At 38.3% G+C, this 20,257-nt stretch overlaps 3 protein-coding genes across 3 annotated transcripts in view; 1 reads left to right on the top strand and 2 right to left on the bottom strand.

Annotated features, from left to right (window-relative positions):
- The window catches only part of necab3 (N-terminal EF-hand calcium binding protein 3), a 40,593-nt gene extending 38,301 nt beyond the window's left edge, over positions 1 to 2,292 (bottom strand). Inside the window, exon 1 of the mRNA XM_041980191.1 lies at positions 1,996 to 2,292. Coding sequence (XP_041836125.1) covers positions 1,996 to 2,118 — 123 coding nt within the window. The 5' untranslated portion in view covers positions 2,119 to 2,292. The remainder of the gene's footprint in view (positions 1 to 1,995) is intronic.
- Positions 2,293 to 3,317: 1,025 nt separating this feature from the next.
- Positions 3,318 to 9,883, top strand: rbck1 (RanBP-type and C3HC4-type zinc finger containing 1). The gene is made up of 13 exons (XM_041980189.1): positions 3,318 to 3,499; positions 3,582 to 3,629; positions 3,972 to 4,116; positions 4,389 to 4,485; positions 4,606 to 4,804; positions 5,271 to 5,431; positions 5,791 to 5,964; positions 6,327 to 6,487; positions 7,232 to 7,328; positions 8,154 to 8,333; positions 8,425 to 8,523; positions 8,808 to 8,951; positions 9,070 to 9,883. The coding sequence occupies exons 2-13, from the start codon at positions 3,590 to 3,592 to the stop codon at positions 9,148 to 9,150; spliced, it is 1,578 nt and encodes a 525-aa protein (XP_041836123.1). The 5' UTR covers positions 3,318 to 3,499; positions 3,582 to 3,589; the 3' UTR covers positions 9,151 to 9,883.
- A 547-nt stretch (positions 9,884 to 10,430) lies between these two features.
- Positions 10,431 to 18,321, bottom strand: tbc1d20 (TBC1 domain family, member 20). Its single transcript, XM_041980190.1, has 8 exons — positions 17,895 to 18,321; positions 17,507 to 17,692; positions 17,301 to 17,381; positions 15,824 to 16,010; positions 15,569 to 15,670; positions 14,631 to 14,772; positions 14,001 to 14,179; positions 10,431 to 12,555 (listed from the first exon to the last, which is right to left on the bottom strand). Exons 1-8 carry the CDS (start codon positions 17,944 to 17,946, stop codon positions 12,291 to 12,293), a joined length of 1,194 nt encoding a protein of 397 aa, XP_041836124.1. The 5' UTR covers positions 17,947 to 18,321; the 3' UTR covers positions 10,431 to 12,290.
- Positions 18,322 to 20,257: the final 1,936 nt, after the last annotated feature.

Below are 20,257 nucleotides of genomic sequence, written 5' to 3'. Positions count from 1 at the left end.
AACTAACAAACATTCCTCCCACCTTCCTGGTCCAATGGAGAGCAGTAGTATTAAACTTGTTTGTTGTTTGGCTGTGTCTATGGACTGTCTTGTATCGGGAGACGATAATGCATCATTTACAGCAAGCCCGGAAAAGGTCAGACCTGCTTCCCAGAGCGCTACTGGTCTGATGTCATGGTGGCAGGTAGTAAGACAGCTGCTTCTTTCAGGCTCTGATGACACGCTGCTTGTGCACAGATGATGAAATCAGAGCAACTGGTTGTATGATTACTGAACAAGTTCCATGCTCTTTATATTTAAGATTTACCAAGCACTGACAATCAGAATGGTAGTGACCAATATGTGAGAGACAAACAGGGAAAAAATAAGGGAATTTATCAAACTTTAGAAAAGATCTTTTTGGATTCATGAACAGATGCATTAATTCAAACAGCCAACAATGTTACTTATAAAATAGCATAAAATAATAGCTAGTATGACTAATTGTCTATAGACTACAAGTAAGACATTTTTTAGAAGCTTTGAGCTGCTATGATCTTAGGACTTGCTGGATGCAGGGTCATCTGAGGAGTATCTATTTCTTCCATGGATAATTAAGCAAATTTAACTTGTAAAGTTCATCAAATAGTTTTTAGCCCATTCAATAATTTTAATACTTGTGATTTGTTTAGCTTTGGTTTAAATCAATGCATACAACTGGACCAATATCTCAGATACAATATCTCAGTCATCGCAACATTCTTTTCTCTCTCTCTGCCAGTACAGAATAATATGGTACAATCTGCTTTAAAAAAAACTGAATTTCTCAAGTCAAAATCTGCCAGCTCTTCCTGCAAAATATCAGGACAAGAAGCAGAAAAGCTTCCAGTCTCAGCACATTGTTCGCATTCACCAAAGACCAGTGGAATGTGATATTAAAAAGACTGAACAGGTTTAATTAAGTTTTATTTAAGCCAAGATAGCATGCCCCTGCCTCACTAATAGGCAGCAGATATTATCTTCCCCAAAGGCCGTTTAAGTGGACAATTTAAGTGTAAGGTTTTGATCAGGGACACATTGAGCAGTTTGAGTCCGTTAGTATTTCCGTGCCCTATGAACAGAAAAGCCCAAAGACAACATGATGCAGAAAATCCCATTCAGGAACCTACATTTCTGCAAAAGCAACATCATTTTTAGAGGAACAAAAAGCTGTCTGAGGGACTGCAGTAGTGACAGACTTGACACAAAGCTGTCAGCTAGTGAGGTTTCAGATCTGGAAACATCATTGGCCTGCTAATCTTAAACAAGATGGACGGTTTCTATGGCAGCGTTGAAGCTTTATCTGGCTGTGAATGTTATTTGTTTAAGCACTATTTAAGGTTAGTGCGTAGTTTTTTGGGGGGGAGTGCACGAATGTGAAACAGAGAAGAGGACAATCTGTGGTATAAAACAGATGACACCACCCTTTTGTAAAGATGTTTGATCTGTTACCATGATTATCTTTAAAAAACAGATGCCCGTTTTGTGTGTGTGTGTGTGTGTGTGTGTGTGTAAGGTGGTTTTGTGCAAAGCTTTTGAAAAACCAGATGTGTTTCTGTGTGTATCTTCTGTGTGCAACAAAAGAGAAGACCCCCCCAGCTGTCCCTAAACCTGTCCGACTGAGAGCTTAATTTATCATGCAGAGGCAGCAGCTGCAGCTCTTCCTACTTTTCTATTACATGCACGCGCACACGCATACTCACACATCTGAGCAAAACATCTGATAAAACCATGTTGTTTTACTCATATTTTTTCTTACGAAAGTGGGTTAAAAAAGCAGTCAATGTGCTAAGTTCACAGATAGAACTGAGATACTTTCATAATTCTGTCTTGCATCAGATATTGACTGTAAGATTTAACATAGAAAGATGCTGAGGTCCTTCTCGGATTAACACGCACAGCAGACGCGATTACAGACGGTGCAACAAATAAGCACTTTTTATGTTGATGAAAGAGTAAAAGAGCCGATCGACTCACATCGTGAAAGATAGGAAGCCCCTGTCCGGTGGTTTTTAGCGGCTGTTGTTGCTGCTGAGCCAGAAGATGCTTCTGTTTGGCCGACTGCAGGCACATTGTGATCATCTCTGTACAAGCCAGCATCTTTTAAACGCGTCAAACACACACTTTGATCGGACGGAAAGCTTCAAACTGCGATAGTCTCAGAGGTCTGGAGTGAAGGTGGAGGTGGTGTTGCTGAAGGAAGGCAGGCTGCTGCGGGTGTGAGAGGTGTCAAGTGGAGGCAGGCAGGCGGGGACTCAGAGACTCAGCAACTTTGTGCTGCGCTGCTGAACAGAGCCGCGACAGCCCCTCCTGCTGGAGCCGCTGTGATTGGCTCTTCTAACTGCATCTGGACCTGGAGTGCCAAAGTCCAGTCCTCGGGAGATAGCATCCTACAACTTTTACATGCATTCCTTCTCCAGCACACCTGAATCAAACGAATGGCTTGTTACCAGGTTTCTGCAGAGCTGAATGACGTGCGGATGAGAGAATTCAACCATTTGGTGTGTTGGAGAAGGGATGCATCTAAAAGAGCAGCGCTCCTTAAACTTGAGCACCCCTGATCTGGACAAACTTGCTGACTTGATCAGGGTTACCTTTAACAGTTTATAGTAGTGTTTTTTTTTTTTTTTTAGAAGTTAAATTCACAATAGTGATCCCAAACTCTAACATAATAATCTGGAAAATTATGTATGTAGAATGAGACAACAAACAGTGACTTGCTAAAGATCCCACCTGGAATCATTTTAATTTTATGGCACTTTTGCTTAGTCACTTAGTCAAGTAGTCATTTGCTGTCTCTTGTGTGAAAGCCCATAGGCTATTTACGGTCATATATGGATAATTTTGTGTCCTCATTATAATTTTGTCATTTTTTAAGTTTCATTGTGGTTATTCTGTGTCTCTTACGTGATAAGTTTCCTACCCATGCTGGTGTTTGTGTTTTATTCTTTTTTTGTTGTTGTTGTTTGTTTTGTTTTTTGTTTGTTTGTTTGTTTGTTTGTTTGGTTTTTTTTTAATAACTGTGAGATTTTGTATGTCTGACTATTCTTTGTGTGTCTCTATGACAATTCTGTATGTTCTGGGATCTCACATCGGTTCTTCTTTGCCTTAAAGTCTTAACTGTGTTATAAAAAGATTTGGATGAGAGCCTAAATTGAGCAAGTTAACTCCACTATACCATCTTCTGATAGACACTGCCATCTGCTGGACATTTAGAGTTACTGAGTTACTAGTTTGGTAAGAGAAAGGGGCGGAGCAGATGAATTCCTCTGGGGTCCTTTTATCATCTCTTCCTTAAGTTCATCCAGTTTCACTTTCTGTTCTTACCTGTCAGCCACGGAGAAGTAGCAGGTCGTCAAATACAAGACGAAACGCAGCCGTGAGGCCGACATTGAACTTCATCGAGACTTAAAAATTACCATTATTACCCAAGCTGAACGGAGGAGTCGTCTTTTAAATGCGGGCTGAACTTCCAGAAGAGGTGGGATATACAAATATTTTACTGACAGCTCCTTTTGACTACAGCTGCGATGTTTGCGTCACACATTTACCTGTTGTTTCAGGTGTGATCATGGCCTCAGAAGTTAACTCGGGACTCGATTTGAAACGGGGTGAGCTCAACTCAGTTTCGGTTTTGTTTAAGCCAATTTTCCAGAATTGAAAGTCTTATGTTTGATTGTTGTCATAAATCTTCGTTTCAGTGTTAGTTGCCGATTTATTTAACTGAGGATTGTGAAAGCGGGTCGACCAGTCATAAACAACTTGTTTTAGTCCTGCCAAGTTAAACGCAATCGCCTCTAAAACTGTCTAATTTCTTTCCGTTTTGGGTTGCTTATGCAAGAGGAGTTGAGAAAGAGAAAGGAGCAGATAATGCACTAGCCTACATTATTAATGAGAAATTAAAGAGTGCTTCTAAGTCACGTCAATGATTTGAATTCTTCTTCCCTTTGCAGCAGAGGAACTCGCCAAGTCTCTGAGTGAAGCCCTCAGCTGTGGAAACTGTGAAGAAGCTGTTCAGCTGAGCAAGAGCCTGTCCGAGCTCTCAGTTCCAGTGTCTGTCAGCATCAGCAGCCAGGTCTACCCCCAGGACTCCATTAGGTAGGACACAACTGACTACAGGCGATATGTATATGTGTTAGTTTCTTATTTTGAGCAATTGTTTCCAAAGCAGTTTAGCAGATGTTTAATTTTACTGTGTGCTCTTTTTTACATTTGAGATTATGGATGAGGATGGTAACAATAAATGTGAGACAAAAGCTGCTGGTAATATAAAAACAGGGAGAGAGATTGACATTTATGTGACTATTATTTAGTGAACAAATAATTAAGATGATACTCAGGTTGAATTGTTTTCTTTGTTTGTTTCATAGATTGATTGTTGGAGTGGAAGATGCTCAGTCAGATGCCTACATCCCTGTCACTTTTGTGGTTTCACCCGACATGACAATTGCACAGCTTAAAGAAAAGGTGCCAATAAAATGTCCTGTCAAACCCACATTTCAGACATTTGTGTCTTCTTTATATGATTTAAGTTGGCCTTTGTGTTTCTGCTTCTATGTTTCTGATGTCTTTGTTTTCCATTCTCAGGTCAGCCATGACTTTGGGTTCCACCCAACGCTTCAGCGCTGGGTGATTGGCAAGCGGCTAGCTCAAGACCAGGAGACGTTATACAGCCACGGCATCCGTAAAAGCGGGGATCAGGCTTTCCTGTTTATCCTCTCTGCCCATGTGGCTCATTTCACACGGCATCAACAGAAGCTGGACCAGGATCAACAACGTCTGGAGGGTCAGTATCACAAACACACACTCAAACTGAGGTCACGGGAAGAGTAGGCCATGTTGCAATACAACATGTGATTACAATGCTGGTCTGACCATTGATTTTTGTCAATAGTATTGAAAAAAGCTTAAAAAAAAACTAACACAACAGGCCAATCTTGAACTGGCTGATTTATTTAGGCAACAGCACCACTTGTATACAGTACCTTTTGGGTTATTGATAGGAATAGGAAAACCTGAGCAGTGCTTTTGGGCCCTTAAATGAAAAAGAAAGAAAAAAATCAAATCAGACTATTTACATTTTTCTTTTTATTTGAGAAAGTTTGCTGTTTGAGACAGACTTGTTTGTGAAAACACACAGTATACAGGTTTAATAAGGAATCCTAGACTCCATATAACCTGCTTTGATTGCCAGTGGAATTAACAGGTCACCTCTTCATACTGAAGTTTCATTGATTGGAATCTATTTTTAGGCATCATGGAGTCGATGCAGTCCATTCAGCTTTGTCCCAGAGGGCTGGCTGGAGGTGGTGGTGAGAAAACAGCTCTTCTTCCAGAAATTGAAGACACTCCTCCCCCTCTTCCTCCTAAACCTCAGACCGCTACCAAACCTGCTGTACTTCCTAAACCTCAGGTCAGAAAAACAACCTAGTAATTACGATCCTGTTAATTTCTCCCATTAACATCTGCTTTGTGAGATATGGTAACAAGTGGACATCTTAGGGTATTTAAAACGAACACCCAGCAGCTGAAAACAGACAAAGCAAATAGCATTTATTAGTTCCTTTTGCAAAGACCCAGTATTAGAGCAGAGTATGATGTGACTTCACTGGTTGAAGTCACATCAGTTGAGTAAATTGTCTTTCTGTGAGGCCCAGGACAAGTCAGATTATTCTGCAAAAATAATGTGGGAAAACTATATATGTCAATGTTTGCATGTTGAATATCAGCCCTGACATAATGTGTACTGTATGTTTGTGTTGATGTGTGTAGTTGGGCTGGGCCTGTATAACGTGCACATATGTGAATAAGCCAACACGCCCCGGATGTGAGATGTGTGGACAGGAGAGGCCAGAGGGTTACGAGGTGCCGGACATCTACCAACCGGACCAGGAGGAAATTCTACGGCTGCAGAGGGAGCAGCTGGCCCTGTTGGAGTACGAACAGGTAACAGTGCTGCTCATTAGACGCTGATGTGGATCCGGGAAAACTGCATGTTGAAATTAACTGTAAATGCAATCTGATTCTAAACACTCACACTAACTCAAATGTCTAGTTATGTGTAGAGGAAGTAGATTTGCAACACAAAGCTGTCACTAAAGTGAACTTTTGTAAACCCTTCCAGCAGTTATCTAGATATAAACTATTAGAACAGATCCCTACAGCTACAACACATCTATTCTGTTTTACTTTTTATTTTTTGGAAAATATTCACTTAATTATTAGATTATTACGTGCATAATTTACTTGGTATTACTAATTTGAATCTCTGTGTCATGCATTCACCTCCCTTGTACTCTGTGATGAAGGCTCAGCAGGAGGAACGTGAGAGGAACTATCTGTACTTGTTGGCAACAGAAGACCAGAACCTCATCACTAACGCCACAGAGGAAGATTGCCCTATTTGCTTCTCCCCTCTGCAGCCAGGCGAAGGCATCGTGCTCAGAGAATGTCTGCACACTTTCTGCAGGTTTGAGAGAAAACACCTCTGTAGCTTCATACCAGAATATTAAAAATGCTTGTGGTTAAAATGGAAATATCAGTGCAAGAGGAAAACATATCTTTTTTAAAAATGTATTTAAAAAACAAACTAAAGTACACTAAATACCTTTATGTGTCAGAAGTTTGCATTTCTTCTCCCAGCCGACGTAAGCTCGTCTAGGGTTTTTGAATAATTGCTTGTAAATTCTTTTTCCCTCATGAACTGTTAAGTTATGAGCAGATCATGTAGTGACATGGTTGCCTGTTGAATTTAAATCTGGTGATTTGAATTCTCTGTTACTTGTTGAGGATTTTTCTTTGAGTAAAATGATTGGTTAGCAGGACCCAGTAAATTCCTGGCCAGACTCTTAGACATCCACAGTCTTTCCTCTGAAGCCCTTAGAAGGGCACACAGTTCATTGGTGAAGAAACCCTGATGTAAGAGGTCTAAATAAGACTGGGTCCAACCTGGTACAACAATGGTGGTTCGGCATCTAGTCAGCAATCCTCGATTTAACTTTTATGGGTATAAGAGTGTTTTGTTTAGTTTTGTTTTTTTGTGGGTACTTTAGGTAGTAAGCTTCATGGGATGTTATTGTATTTTTTTTCCTTTTTTTTTCTCACATTGTTCAGCTCAGTTAAAGCAATCAATTCTGGTTTTATTTAGTTATTTTTTTTCTTCTTTCTTTCTATGCATTTATGCATTTGTATGTTTTTATATGTGCATGTTCAGGGAATGTCTGAAAGGAACAATAGTGAACAGTCAAGATGCTGAGGTGTCCTGTCCAGACAATTGTGACAGCAAGTTACTGGACAGAGAGATCCAAGAGGTGAGTGGAGGCTGGGAGAGTACGTAGAAGTTACTGTATGTAGAAGTTACAGTAAAAGAAGAAAATGAGGTCAAATACAGTAAACCACACAAGTTTATAGTTTTATGTCTGTAACCAGAGTTACACTTAAATTTAGTGCACATGCTTTTATTAAAATAGGCTTAATTTGACATATTTAGTCTGCATAGGGTGGTTAGACCCAAAGTACACAAATACAAAAACCTTTTTCTTCTGTAAATCACAACTTGAATAATAATCTTAAATTCTTTACCCTCACAACAATTTAATGATGCTTCAAGAGTTGCTTGTTTGAAAAACAAGAGATGGAAGTGTGTGAGATGGAGCATATTTGCAGGCATGTCTGTTACCCATCAAATGATTGCAAACATAAAAACGTCCACACACAAAAATAGTTAAGAGAGAAGTTGTATGGTTACATTTGTTCATGCATAATGTACTTTCTGTACTATTTCTACTACACCACCATTATCCATATTGACACCTGCTTTTTAGGAAGAAAGCTGCTCTAAGTCCGGTGTGCCTAAAGCACTGATATAAGCAGTTAGGTGCTGTGTTCAGTCACATTTCACTCAAGCATGATTGCAGCTACCATTTCTGAATGTGAATAGCAGGGCAGGGACTTGGCGGCATGTAAACGGCCAACAGCATTTAAGCAAGTGTGGTCCTGTGTCTCAGTCAGCAGCACGCAGCACATGATGCTTTAGATGTTTACCTATGTCATTTATTCCTTGATCACACATGGGTGACATCTGTAAGTATGTAACCTGCCATTGCTCTGTTTCCCTGCTGCGATTGTGGGTGCAGCTGCTTACAGAAGAGGAGCACCAGCGGTTTCTGGAGTTGCGTCTGAGCATTGCGGAGAGCCGCTCAGAGCACAGCTTCCACTGTCAGACGCCCAACTGTCGAGGGTGGTGCATCTACGAGGATGAAGTCAATGAGTTCCTCTGTGACCTCTGCAATGAAACCAACTGCATTCTGTGTCGGGTAGCTTTATCATACGTTAACTAGAAAGTTTTTCTTCTTTTGTAACAGTAGTTGAAGCATCAATCACAAGGGATGTTGCTAATGTTTTCAGGCCATCCACAAAGACATGAATTGTAAGGACTACCAAGATGACCTGCGCATCCGAGCAGAGAACGACCAAGCAGCTCAGCAAACAAAGCAGATGCTGGAGGTAGGCCAGCTTTAAAGCTCAGTTTGATAACGGAGACAGTTTTAAATTTACCTGTGATGACAGGAATCAACCCTTAGCATTGATAAGGGACACAAACCGCTAATAATCTTTTTATTATAAACATAAATGTACCACTTCCTGTACCACATTCCTGTTTTACTCTTAAGCAAAGTCAAATAGACAGATCTGATCCCACAAATAAGCTAATTTGATTTGGAGTGCAGTTTATGTCATTAACTTTTGTGCCTTTTTTTAATGTAACATGTCTCTCTGCTTCTCTGTAGAGCATGCTGCAGAATGGAGAGGCCATGAAATGCCCGCGTTGCGACGTCATCGTGCAGAAAAAGGATGGCTGCGACTGGATCTGCTGTTTGATGTGCAGGACAGAAATCTGTTGGGTCACCAAACAAGCTCGATGGGGACCAAATGTAAATACAAATGCGGGTGGATGCGGGAAGTTAGATAAACACATTTTGTCTTTGTTTGAGAAAGTTACTGCATTATGTGATGAAGCTGTGAATTAGGGTTTTTTTTTTTTTTTTACAGGGCTCTGGAGACACATCTGGTGGCTGTAGATGTCGAGTCAATAATCAGCCCTGTCACCCCAACTGCCAAAACTGCCACTGAGCCAAGCGCACTAATAAACACATAATGATGTGGTTGCATTGAGAAGTTCAGACCACATCGGATGTTTAAACCTTTGCATTAATACGGCTGCATTATGTCTTCTGTATATCTCAAACGTGGTGTAGCACAATGACCCAGTAGCTGCTGGTGAAGTAGACCTTTTCTCTTGTATCATGCAGCACTGACATGAGGACCGACTGTGTGTACAGGTGAAGATATCAGGTTTCACTGTGGAAAAAATAAGTTTTGCTATAACATTTACACATATTTCTATGAATAAGAACCAGATAATCTCACTCTGACCTTTTTGCTACTGCTTTCAACATGATTTCATGTGATGGGTCAGCAGTGAAAATGAAAATGTCTCAGCAGTGTAAGGACTTTATGTTTTCTTTGCAATGTAAGGCTACAACTAATTAACAGTAATTTTCACACATTAATAATTGATCACTTTATTGAATAAATAATGGGTTTTAAAGCATCAGAATAAATGAATGAGAGTAATGACTTCTAAACTTAACTGAGCTAAAGAGTATTTTTTCTTTTCCAAGTTGTAACCATCTGAGGATTGTGCTTGGAATAGTGATTATTGTTGTTTAGTTATTGGAACTGTGAGTTGTTTATGGATTAGTCTATTAATTAGACTATGCTGAAGGATTCTTTAAGTGTTTACATTGAATGGATGTTTTCATATTGCAGACCAGACTCCTCTGATGCACTAAATGATGTTAGAGTATAACGGCTCAACGCAATATGTATTCTAATTGTTTATTCCTCCAAGAGTGTAGGATATGTATTACTATAAAGAAAAAACACTCTGTATCTTTAAAGGTTTAACTTGACTTTATTTTGGAATGTGTTTGATGTTTGTCTTCACTTGACAAGCACAATTAAAATATGAATCCAAAATATAAAGGTGTTTAGAGGCTACATATAAAGACGTTTTAGGCAAGTCTAATACTTGTGCTGTCCAAAAACTGAACTTTAGATAAAAAAATAAAGAAAATGCAGCAATTATATTGCAGACGCTTCTTCACCTCATATGAAAACATGTAAATTATGCAGCTCTGGAACTATTAAAGCATGCTGGGATTGTACTGCAGTAAACTTAAGAATCTCAACAGACTGGTCTAACAAAGAACTAAAACTGAAGACCTGATCCCGTCAGTCAGCCCTCAAGTCAAAGAAGCGTTTGTGCTGAACCTCAGGTTCAGTTTAAGACTAAAATAGACCAAGATGTTTTTGTCAAGTCAACTGAATATTAAGTTCAAACACAGTAACCAGTTTCACTCGTTTATTAGCGCTCTATTATACAACTTAACATTAGTATAACAGTTTAATTATAACAAAATAAACATAAAAGGCAAATAAATCATTTAGTGCAATGAGATTAATGAATACCACACTAAGTGCAGAAGCATTACAATACTGGTGAACTATGATTTCAGAAACCTAAGCGTGTCCTTGGTGCCAGTATTTCCCAGTTGAAGCTGTGGTTCCCGTACAATGCCAGCAAACCATTCAACTGCATTACAGGAACAGGATTTCAAGTGTTCAGATGACTGAAAACAGCATCTCATCACAATGAAGACTGAAGTGAGAAGTTCTTGGCTGTCTACTGGGGTCATCAAATGTAGGATCATGATTGTGAAGATTTAAGTTAAGCAGGTTAGGTCACAAAGATCCAAGACAAACCAAATTCATCTTCTCATTAAATATCTGCTCTGTGTTTATTGTTATGACCAGGTTCTTTACCAGGTAAGTGCCAAATCACTTAAACTTTGCTTTTTTTCTTATTGTTTTAGCTTTAACTGCAGTAGGAATGCAAATGCTGCTCATTTTATACTCAGTTATATTTACCAAGTGACATGTTGAAATCAAGCTTAAGTTACACATAAAACTAAAATATTAAACAGCAGTCACCACAAGGCTCAGGTGCTTTTCCTTCTAACGGGAGTGAGCAAAGCACCTAGCAACCTCATTTTAAAGGTGATTTTGAAAAACTAAAGCAGTGCAAACTGGGTCCCTCGCTTAGTTATTTGTTACCAGGCATTGGGTGAATGAATATGTTTCTTAACCCTAACAACATCCATTTTGTACTCCAGAAAAAACAAAACTAAATAGTCATCTGGGGGCTTGACACACAGTCATTTCCAAGGTTGTGCAACCAAACATTAGGTGATTAGGAAGCTCCCATTAAACCATTTTGATTGGCTGTTTACTTCCTGGATTGTAAAAGGTGTCTTCTAACATTGTGGGTTAACCTTTGAGAAATTAAAAATAATCTTAAGTGGGCATGGGCTACTATACGTTTACATTGGTAACACCAATAGCACCATTTCCTAATCATTGTTAAGCTCCATGAGCCATAAACTAGTGTGTAATCAATGGCAACAGCATGTTTTAAAGACATGAATCCAAAGTCAAAGATCCTTTTTCCTTCTTTAAAAGACTAATTCAAACAACTTGAAGGAACAAAAACCTAAAAAAAAAAAAAAAAAAAAGATCACCTTAAAAGTGCCTGTGTGTCATTTGTGTGCAGTTACCTCAAAAGTAACTAGTACATTTTTACAAAGAGAGGATTCAAAGAATCCACCATTTGGTCTTAGTCCAGGTACAAAATAGATAACAAATGGGCTGCAATCTCTCTCTCTCTCTCACACACACACACATACATACATACATTCTTTCCAGCTCTCTAAGTTGGCAGCAAATTCAAGTGTAGTGACTCCACCAGACTTTCAGCATAAATCTCTGTGAGCATAACACATATCATATATCTTAATATGAAATATAAATAAACTTTAACGATTACACCATCAATAGTAGTTCTTATAACTTGTCTCTTCATTCTACTATAAGAAGGATCCTTCATTTCAGAGCACCAGCTGCTGGAACACTGATGCACTCTCTTCAGGAATCATAAAAAAGGCTGAGGCCTTGTGAGCTCTGTGCAGAGCAGGATGTTTGGACACATCTTTGTTGACAACAGAGGAGCATTAAGATGCTCAGTTTTATGAATACTTTCCAGACGGTGTTACAGACTCCACAAACTGTAGTTTTACTGGTTTAGGGGTTCTTGGAAATTGACCCACCAGCTTGGTTTAGTCAAAGTTGGAGTGTTCATTTTAAAAGGCCATTCAAGGAAACAAGTCCAGCTTAGGGGCCCACTCCAGAGCAGTATTGACCACAGCAAGAGCTGCTGCCCCTAAAGCCACTGTCAGACCCATCACTGCCAGTCGGACAAAGCGCCGCGCTGTTGAAGGTTGAGCAACCGCCGTCACTGGATTCACTGCGGAGCTCTCCAGTGCAGCCTGTTTTTGTCTTCGCCTGCGACGAAGAACTGAGTCTGGTAGTTGTTGAGTCGATGCAAGTTCAAAGTCTTTAAAGGTAGAGGTCGCCATGCTTAGGAGGTTAAGGACAGAAACAAAGAGAGACCAAGAGAAAGAAAGTGCAAGGGTTAATGAAAGATCAGCAAGTGAGAAGCAGAAGAAGCTTAAATATTATTCTATATTCAGTGCTCTTTAAAAGTCTTGAGCCACCCATGATGTCTTTCAGTTGAGCTTCTAAGGAGTCAGACTTTTGTCTAAACTTTTAAAGAGGTTTTTAATTATAGTTTCTCAGGCTTTCTGAAGGTCTAAAGTTCTCTTTTTCACTGACTTACTTTTACCAGACCATTTTTTAAAACCACTTAACACTGATCTATGATTCACGTTCACCTATGAACAGTCAAGCATAAAAGACTCCCAACTCAGCAAAATAATTAGTTTTGTGTCTACACATAAAAAACTTAGCAGAGATCAGATTTAAATAGGGTTTTTATGACACGTTATTGGTAGCCTGCAGAAATTACACATTATTTGTTCACATTTTTAGTCACATCTTTACAAAGACCAAAAGAAATAAGACAGTTTGACAGGAATAAAACTGTATTTAAGCACCAACAAGTTGTTTTCCACAGAGCTATTAGTCCAAAACAGTGTTCTTAAAAACAGAGGTGAGAATTTTGGACACCTTTGAAATGGAAAAACGTGCCAGCAAAGACCTGAAACAGGACCTAAGCGATGTATCCGTCTCATTACTGTTCACTGAAGCCTAATCAAACACTCGCTGACGAAGGGTGTCTATTAAGAGGACACTCTTAAGGGGAAAAAACATAAAACAGGGCCAAAAAGCTGAGGTATACCGGACAACCGGTCTGAATGGAGTGTGGGCAGTCAACATCAAAAGAAAAGCTTTGGAAAGTCCTTCAGGAGGTTTGAAAAACAGTTCCTGAAAAGTGCTACCATTAATTCTACCCTGTGTTACACACAGATGTTCGTCCATATGGGAACACATGCAACCACATCTACAATAAACTGATTTTGTAACTGGGTATTGTTTTCATCTTGATCCCTATTTACAGACAGAGTGTCTATGTGCATTTATTTTACACACCGATGTGTCTTAAACTACACCCTCTTAGGTAAGAGATATATTATATAATGAAGCTTACATATAGCCTGTGTGTTCTATACTCTGTTACTTACACTGCTGTAATTTAAGACCATGTGGGATAAATAACATTTCTTTAAAGAAAACTTGTCAAAGTGGCTCCAGAGTGTGTAGGAAAAAAAGTGTTGATACCAAATACTGGCTTTCAAGATCTTTGAAATAAGATCAATTTTGTCTTTAACTTATATTACTGCTTTTATCCTTGTTTCCATCAATGTTTGGCTGGCTCAAGACTTTTTTAACCATACTGTGTTCATATGTGGTTGTAGAGAAAATGATGGGAGTCTCTTTACTAAAGCAGGTACAGTCCAGAAGGGTAATGTGCTTACATGTGTTAACCCTAAGGACTTAAGTACCTTTCATGTGCAGCAGCCTCTCTAGCCAGTTCAGAGGGAGGAAACTGGACAAAGAGGTCTCCTGCTCGGCTGATGAGTGTCTCATACGGAAGATCCTGAGGAATCTGAGACAGGAGGTGGTGAACCATGGCCATATCACATTCACACTCCAACACCTCTTCCTCTCTGTACAGCACTATCTGCAACAGAAATACAAACATATACATAAACACTTCTCAACACTGAAAGACACAATATGGAGAGTCCTCTGCATTCAGGGATTTATCAAATGATCCTCCATGTAAAAAAAAAACAAAAAAAAAAAAAAAACAGTCACATTAACACTCAACTGTAATCGCTTTAAATGTGAAGGGGATTTTGACATCATTACACATCTGAGCATACTGTGTCCTGTATTTGGACACAAAACATCTGTATCGTGATAAGCTGTCAAAGGTATGAACAGCCTCAATTAAATGGCACATGCCACAGGACAATATTTGAATTTTACATCAATAGATTAAGGACTCATGAATTAATGTTGGGAGAATGTGGAAATAAACCATAGTTATAAGTTGTGCACTGCTAAGAAAAGTGTATTTCTAAATTTGCCTCTTTGAAAACCAGACAAAGTGATCACAGGAAACTCACCACAGCAGCAAAGTAGATGGGCATCAATGGATGGCAGGCCAAAAAGAAGTCATACAACCGCACAACATGGCGGAAGTCTGACAACACGTGGCCAAACCATGTGATTAGCCAGCTGAGAGCAAAGACTGTGCCCACTTCTGCCCTAAAAAGACATAAAAATAATCAATAAATTACTTACAATAAGGTTGACATAAACAAGACTTAGGGGGGGGGGGGGGGGGGGGGGGCATGTTCTAATTGCTAATCTCCAGAGATTGCATATACATACATCAATAAAAATATATAATAAAATTTAGTTGCACTAAGTGATTGGCGACAGCAGATCAGACATGAAGATCGGGCGTCAGGTCAGCCCTCCGAGACAAGGACTTAATGACGTCTTGTTTACACCTGAAACTTAAGCTATCATAATGGGATCAGAGTGCTGTGAAAGAATAGAGTACCTTCACTTATAACAGTCACCTTTGAGAATGCTCAGGTTAAACATTCACACATTATGTGTTTCCGAACAATAAACAATCTTTATGAGGTTCAAGGCTGAGTCTAAAATTCTCAGGGAAAACTAGCAGCACTCAGGAATTTTTACTTTCTTGAAAATGTACAATTGTGTCTGCCCAATTTTAAAACAAACTAGCACACTGATCCTATATTAAATGTGAAGTTAATAGGCTTGTATTTTCATATTTATGAAAGCATATGCAGATGGTATTACGTTTATTAACTGCAAAGAACGCTGCGCTGGACAGGAAGCCTTCCTGTGCATCTGCAACATAAGTTTACCTTAAACACAATCACTCTGCAGATTTATAGTAAATGACAATGAGAATTTCTAATTTTATAAAGCTTCAAACTTTATCATGATATAATATAGGGGAGCACTCAATACATGAAGAAATTAATCATTTATCTATTCTGTAAATAAAATACCAGCATCTTACTGCTGCATGAAGTCATGCACCTCTGGATTGACCCTATCAATGATGGGCATCAGATAATTAAGAATGTGTTTTGTGTTGTCCATTGTAGGATCCATGAAGTCCCTGTGTAAAACAAAACAAAAATAAATTTGATAGGTCAACAGTAGTAAGACTTTTTTTTTTTTTTTGAGGCACAAAACCCACTAGGACACACTGCACACAAAGAAAAACTGATCATTACACAAACAGCAATTCATTTGCATCTATGGTAAATACCTGAGGTGATGTGTGGAGAGCTTCTCCACAAGAGCAGTTGCCAGGCGCTGCCCCAAGACCAACAAGAAGGTGACAACAATGTCATGGTATCCTTGATAATAATGCAGCTGGGGATTACGTTTCAGAACTGTGAGGATGATGTCAATGAGCTCCTCCTGAAGACCCTCTCTCTGCTCGTCTGGCATACCTGTACAAATCATTACCAATGAAACGCTGTTGTTAGCTTTCAATGTCTTTGAGGATGCCTATCACCAGAGTCCCTATGAAAAATATATGTTCCCATTTGTTAGTAATGACTTGACACTCTTCAGCTTAATAAAAATACAAAATTTTCCCAAATAAATCAGTACACTATTTAAAAGCAGGATCGAAAGGAAAGTGTTGCATTATATTAAAAGAATAATGAAGTAATTTTAACCAAGGAGACACAAAGAGATCAATGCAGGGTTTTTTTTTTTTTTGCAAACTAATCACATGTTAATCTTTAAACAGAATAAAAAAAATAAGTGTCACTAATACAAGCCTGACTTAAATTAAGTCTCATATCCATTTGCAGTTGGGATAAATACATGCCTCATTCAAAATATCAGGAAACTGGTCATTTCAGTAATTTGGGAGCATGAATGGCTACATTCATTGCATTCACCTACAAGTCAAAACTCTCAGAAATAAAGAAAAATGCGTAATTTAAGGATAATTCATAAACTTGCAGAGAATACCAATGCAATGTTCCTCAATAAAAAAAATCTAAACTTGTAATTTGAAGTGAAACCCTCCACATGACCATTGATAAATGTCAAAATTTAGAAAAGATCAAAGGCAATGAGCTCAGCATTTGAACAATGTGGACATTTTACCTCCTGCCAGAAGAAAAAGAAAAAAAAAGAAGAAATGTTACTCAAAATCCTTTGAGCTGAGTGTTACATCAATAAATCTTAATTTGAGCAATCATACTTTTGAAACTGATCGGCACAGATTCCAGTAGTGCAGAGTACACAATATGGCTGCAACTTTAAGAAACGCTTGTTCAACTATTTGTAAGGGTCAAAGTGACTACCAGCAAACATCTCCACAATTTCAGATATATCTAATTTGTTTTCTTCTTAATTTATTTTGTTTAGATAGACAACATGACGTTGTGATGGGTAGCAGCAGTATGATGGAATACATAAAACTGAAAAGCATTTAAAAATATTTTGTAGCCAATAAGCAGGGCAGAAATTTAGAGGACACTTTGATATAATGACGTATCCCACTATTGCCATCCACAATAATAAACATATAATCAGCAAATTTGAAAAGTAAACAAAATGTGAAAATAAGAAATTATGTAAATATCTAAATTTATGACAGCCGTTTTTGGTTGGATTGCAGAAACTGCACTGCTGTTCTAACAAAGTACATAATATATACAAAGTACATGAACATACATAAGTGATTAATAGCAGTTATTTTGGTAGACATGGGTTCAACTCACCAGGGGGAAACCTTCGCAGTGAACGCTGTACATCCAGCAAGACCTGGTTGTAGTCTTTATTGTTTTCCCGTTCCACTGTTTCTAGAAAGACACATTACAATGAAGCAAATACTGTATGTTGGGGAACTTGTGGCTGCTTAGACTCTGTATCAATACATGTCATGTATAGTGACAAGTATTCCCTGTCCACTGATAGAGTAAAATACCGGGCTCTTGGTCCAAGATGTGAGGGGGCACGTTGAGGAGCCTGGGCCAGACCTGACAACGTATCTCATCGGTCAGCAGACCTCCTTCACTAATAGCCATCCTCCTAAGAGTTGCTACATCCACAGGATTCGCATTGAGGGCCTGTGAGATGTCCGCGATTTTCCTCTTTCTCTTGGTATCCCAATCTAACACAAGGAAGACCGTATGTGTCGGTGTTGACATTAGCCAAAAAACTTAGACAGTGAGAAAACATCTGTGCACGCCATGGAAAACTTATTTAGACATGTTTTATTTACACTAAAACCAGTCTTAAGAATGCTAAGTGTCCACTACACGACAGCTCAGACTGGTGACTGTTGACTTCACATGACACATTTGATTAGTTACCTTGCCTTCCATTCATCGGTGACGATGCACCATCACGTCGAGGTTTCTCCATTTTTTTCTACTTCTTGATGAGTCCTTGTTAGATCTTATTACTATCCATCCATTTTTATCTTGATAACCCCGATTTAGCCTTTGGCTGCTCCCCACTGGAAGCTAGCTAGCTGTCTAATTAGCAAAGACAGCCTCATACAAACAACCAAACAGTTAGTTAGCTATTGTGTTAGCTAGTTACCGAGCTAATGCCACGCCGATCTGTTTCTAAAAAGAATATTTCCTGCAATATAGCCATCGTTATTCGGGCACTGAAACTCTGCTGATAAACAAAACGGTTAGAACGACAAAACGCTGGGCTACATGTTTACACTGACGGAGGTGACCAAGGATAAATATGCGTTAGCTTCCCCGCTAATGATGACGTGGGGTCAGATCCGGGAGGGAAATGAGAGGGGAGGAGTGTCCTAACTCAATTTATAAATACTACAGCAGTAATAATAATAATAATAATAATAATAATAATAATAATAATAATAATAATAATAATAATAATAATAAGAAGAAGAAGAAGAAGAAGAAGAAGAAGAAGAAGAAGAAGAAGAAAAAGAAGAAGAAGAATTCTAGTATGTATGGCACTTTGGAGAGTCTCTTCATTCCATGAAGCCCAAGTTAAAATAACAACAAAAACCTTACTTTCTTCTTCTTCTTAAAATAGGGACAGTCTGTGGACATTAATTTGGCTCTGAATCTTCAAAGCCTCGGAGACCTCCTGTGCTCTTTCGAGACCCCCCTTGGGGGGGCCCGGACCCCAGGTTATACAATACTTTACAACCTTTTTAAATATTATATTACTTTCATATGCTTCCAAAGCTAATCAAAAACCAATTTAAAAGATCAAAATGATTTTGTAAACATTTTTTCAAATGCATCCTCCATTTCTATCCATGTAAACCTAAGCCGTTTTTTTTTTTTTTGCTCTAGGTTATCAACCAAGGGTGGTAGGGAAATTTGCACATGTTTTAGGGAGTGGCACATTGATGTGAAAGGTTCCGCAACATTTAAGACAACTCATTATTAAAAAAAAAAAATTATTTCTTTTAAATTCTCATGGCATATGTCTCTAAAATGTTAATAAATAAATAAAATAAATCCTATATGTTACTTTATATACACGACTCACTAAAAGTTAGGGATACTCAGCTTTTTGTGTGTCAGAATCAACCTAAAATTCACTATTTGATCTTTCCTAAACTTGTAGATGCACATGTAGCAACTGCTGAAAGTTCAAGTATTTATTCTACAACATGCTGTTCTCTAACTGATCATTTTAACTACAAAACAAGAGAACCTGAACCATGAATGGACCACTAAATGTTCTGGTTCAATGACAGCATATATCTAAACAGTCCTCTTAATTATACTGTTCTTATTTAGACATTATAATACCAAGACAACACCTAACATTATTGTATATTTTGTTTCTATAAATTTTTTAAGATTGATTGCATCACATGATTCTACTTAAATGTCCTACATCTATATTTATGATATATTCTCAGCATTTTCACCTGATGGTTAAATATTCCTAACTTTTTATGAGTAGTATAAATTAGAAAAACACAATAAAACCTTCTTTGTACACACTAAATTTCAGCTTGTTTTTCAATATGTTCAATCATAAATATTTCATAATGAGCTTGAAATGTAAATGTGATTATAAGTGGCTCATAAACATCTTCCCAGTTGTCATCTTTTTTTCCTGGTTAGCCTCTCTTGTACGATGTACAGCCTCTGCTCTTGTTTCCCTGGCTGTCTTTTTGTCAGTTGGTGGATCTTCTAAATAAAACACAAAGGAGAAAAAACTACAATAGAATAGACAAAAAAGCAAACTGTCATGATGTAAAACTGTCCTCTGGTTAGTTTAAGAGGAGTGGGGCATATGTTTCACAGCTGTTGATCACAATTTTTAGTAGTATTAGAAATAGCATTTTAAAAATCACTGTTCAGAAGATTTTAGAAGTATAGGCTACTTAATAACAAGTTTTATATGTTCAATCACTACAATTTAGATGTGTTAGACAAATATTGTGCGTTTCATTCAAAAGCATGTGAACAAAACGTTTCCCATTAACTGGTAACACAATATGCCACCTGCATGCCTTTAATTTGGAACTGAGAACATTTACCTCTGCTATCTTAGCTTGAAATTACTGCTGACATCATTATATGACACTTGTTAGAAGCATGACACTGTATTTGTATTGAAAACTTGTAAAGTTGGGGTCTGTACATAGTGATATGTGATAGTGATATTAGGAGGCCCAGAAGGTCCATATTATATAGATTTAGCTCGTTCAGTTTTTCACTCT

This window comes from Melanotaenia boesemani, chromosome 3 (assembly GCF_017639745.1).
Source record: "Melanotaenia boesemani isolate fMelBoe1 chromosome 3, fMelBoe1.pri, whole genome shotgun sequence".
NCBI lineage: Eukaryota > Metazoa > Chordata > Actinopteri > Atheriniformes > Melanotaeniidae > Melanotaenia > Melanotaenia boesemani.
This window is presented reverse-complemented; position numbering and strand designations above follow the sequence as displayed.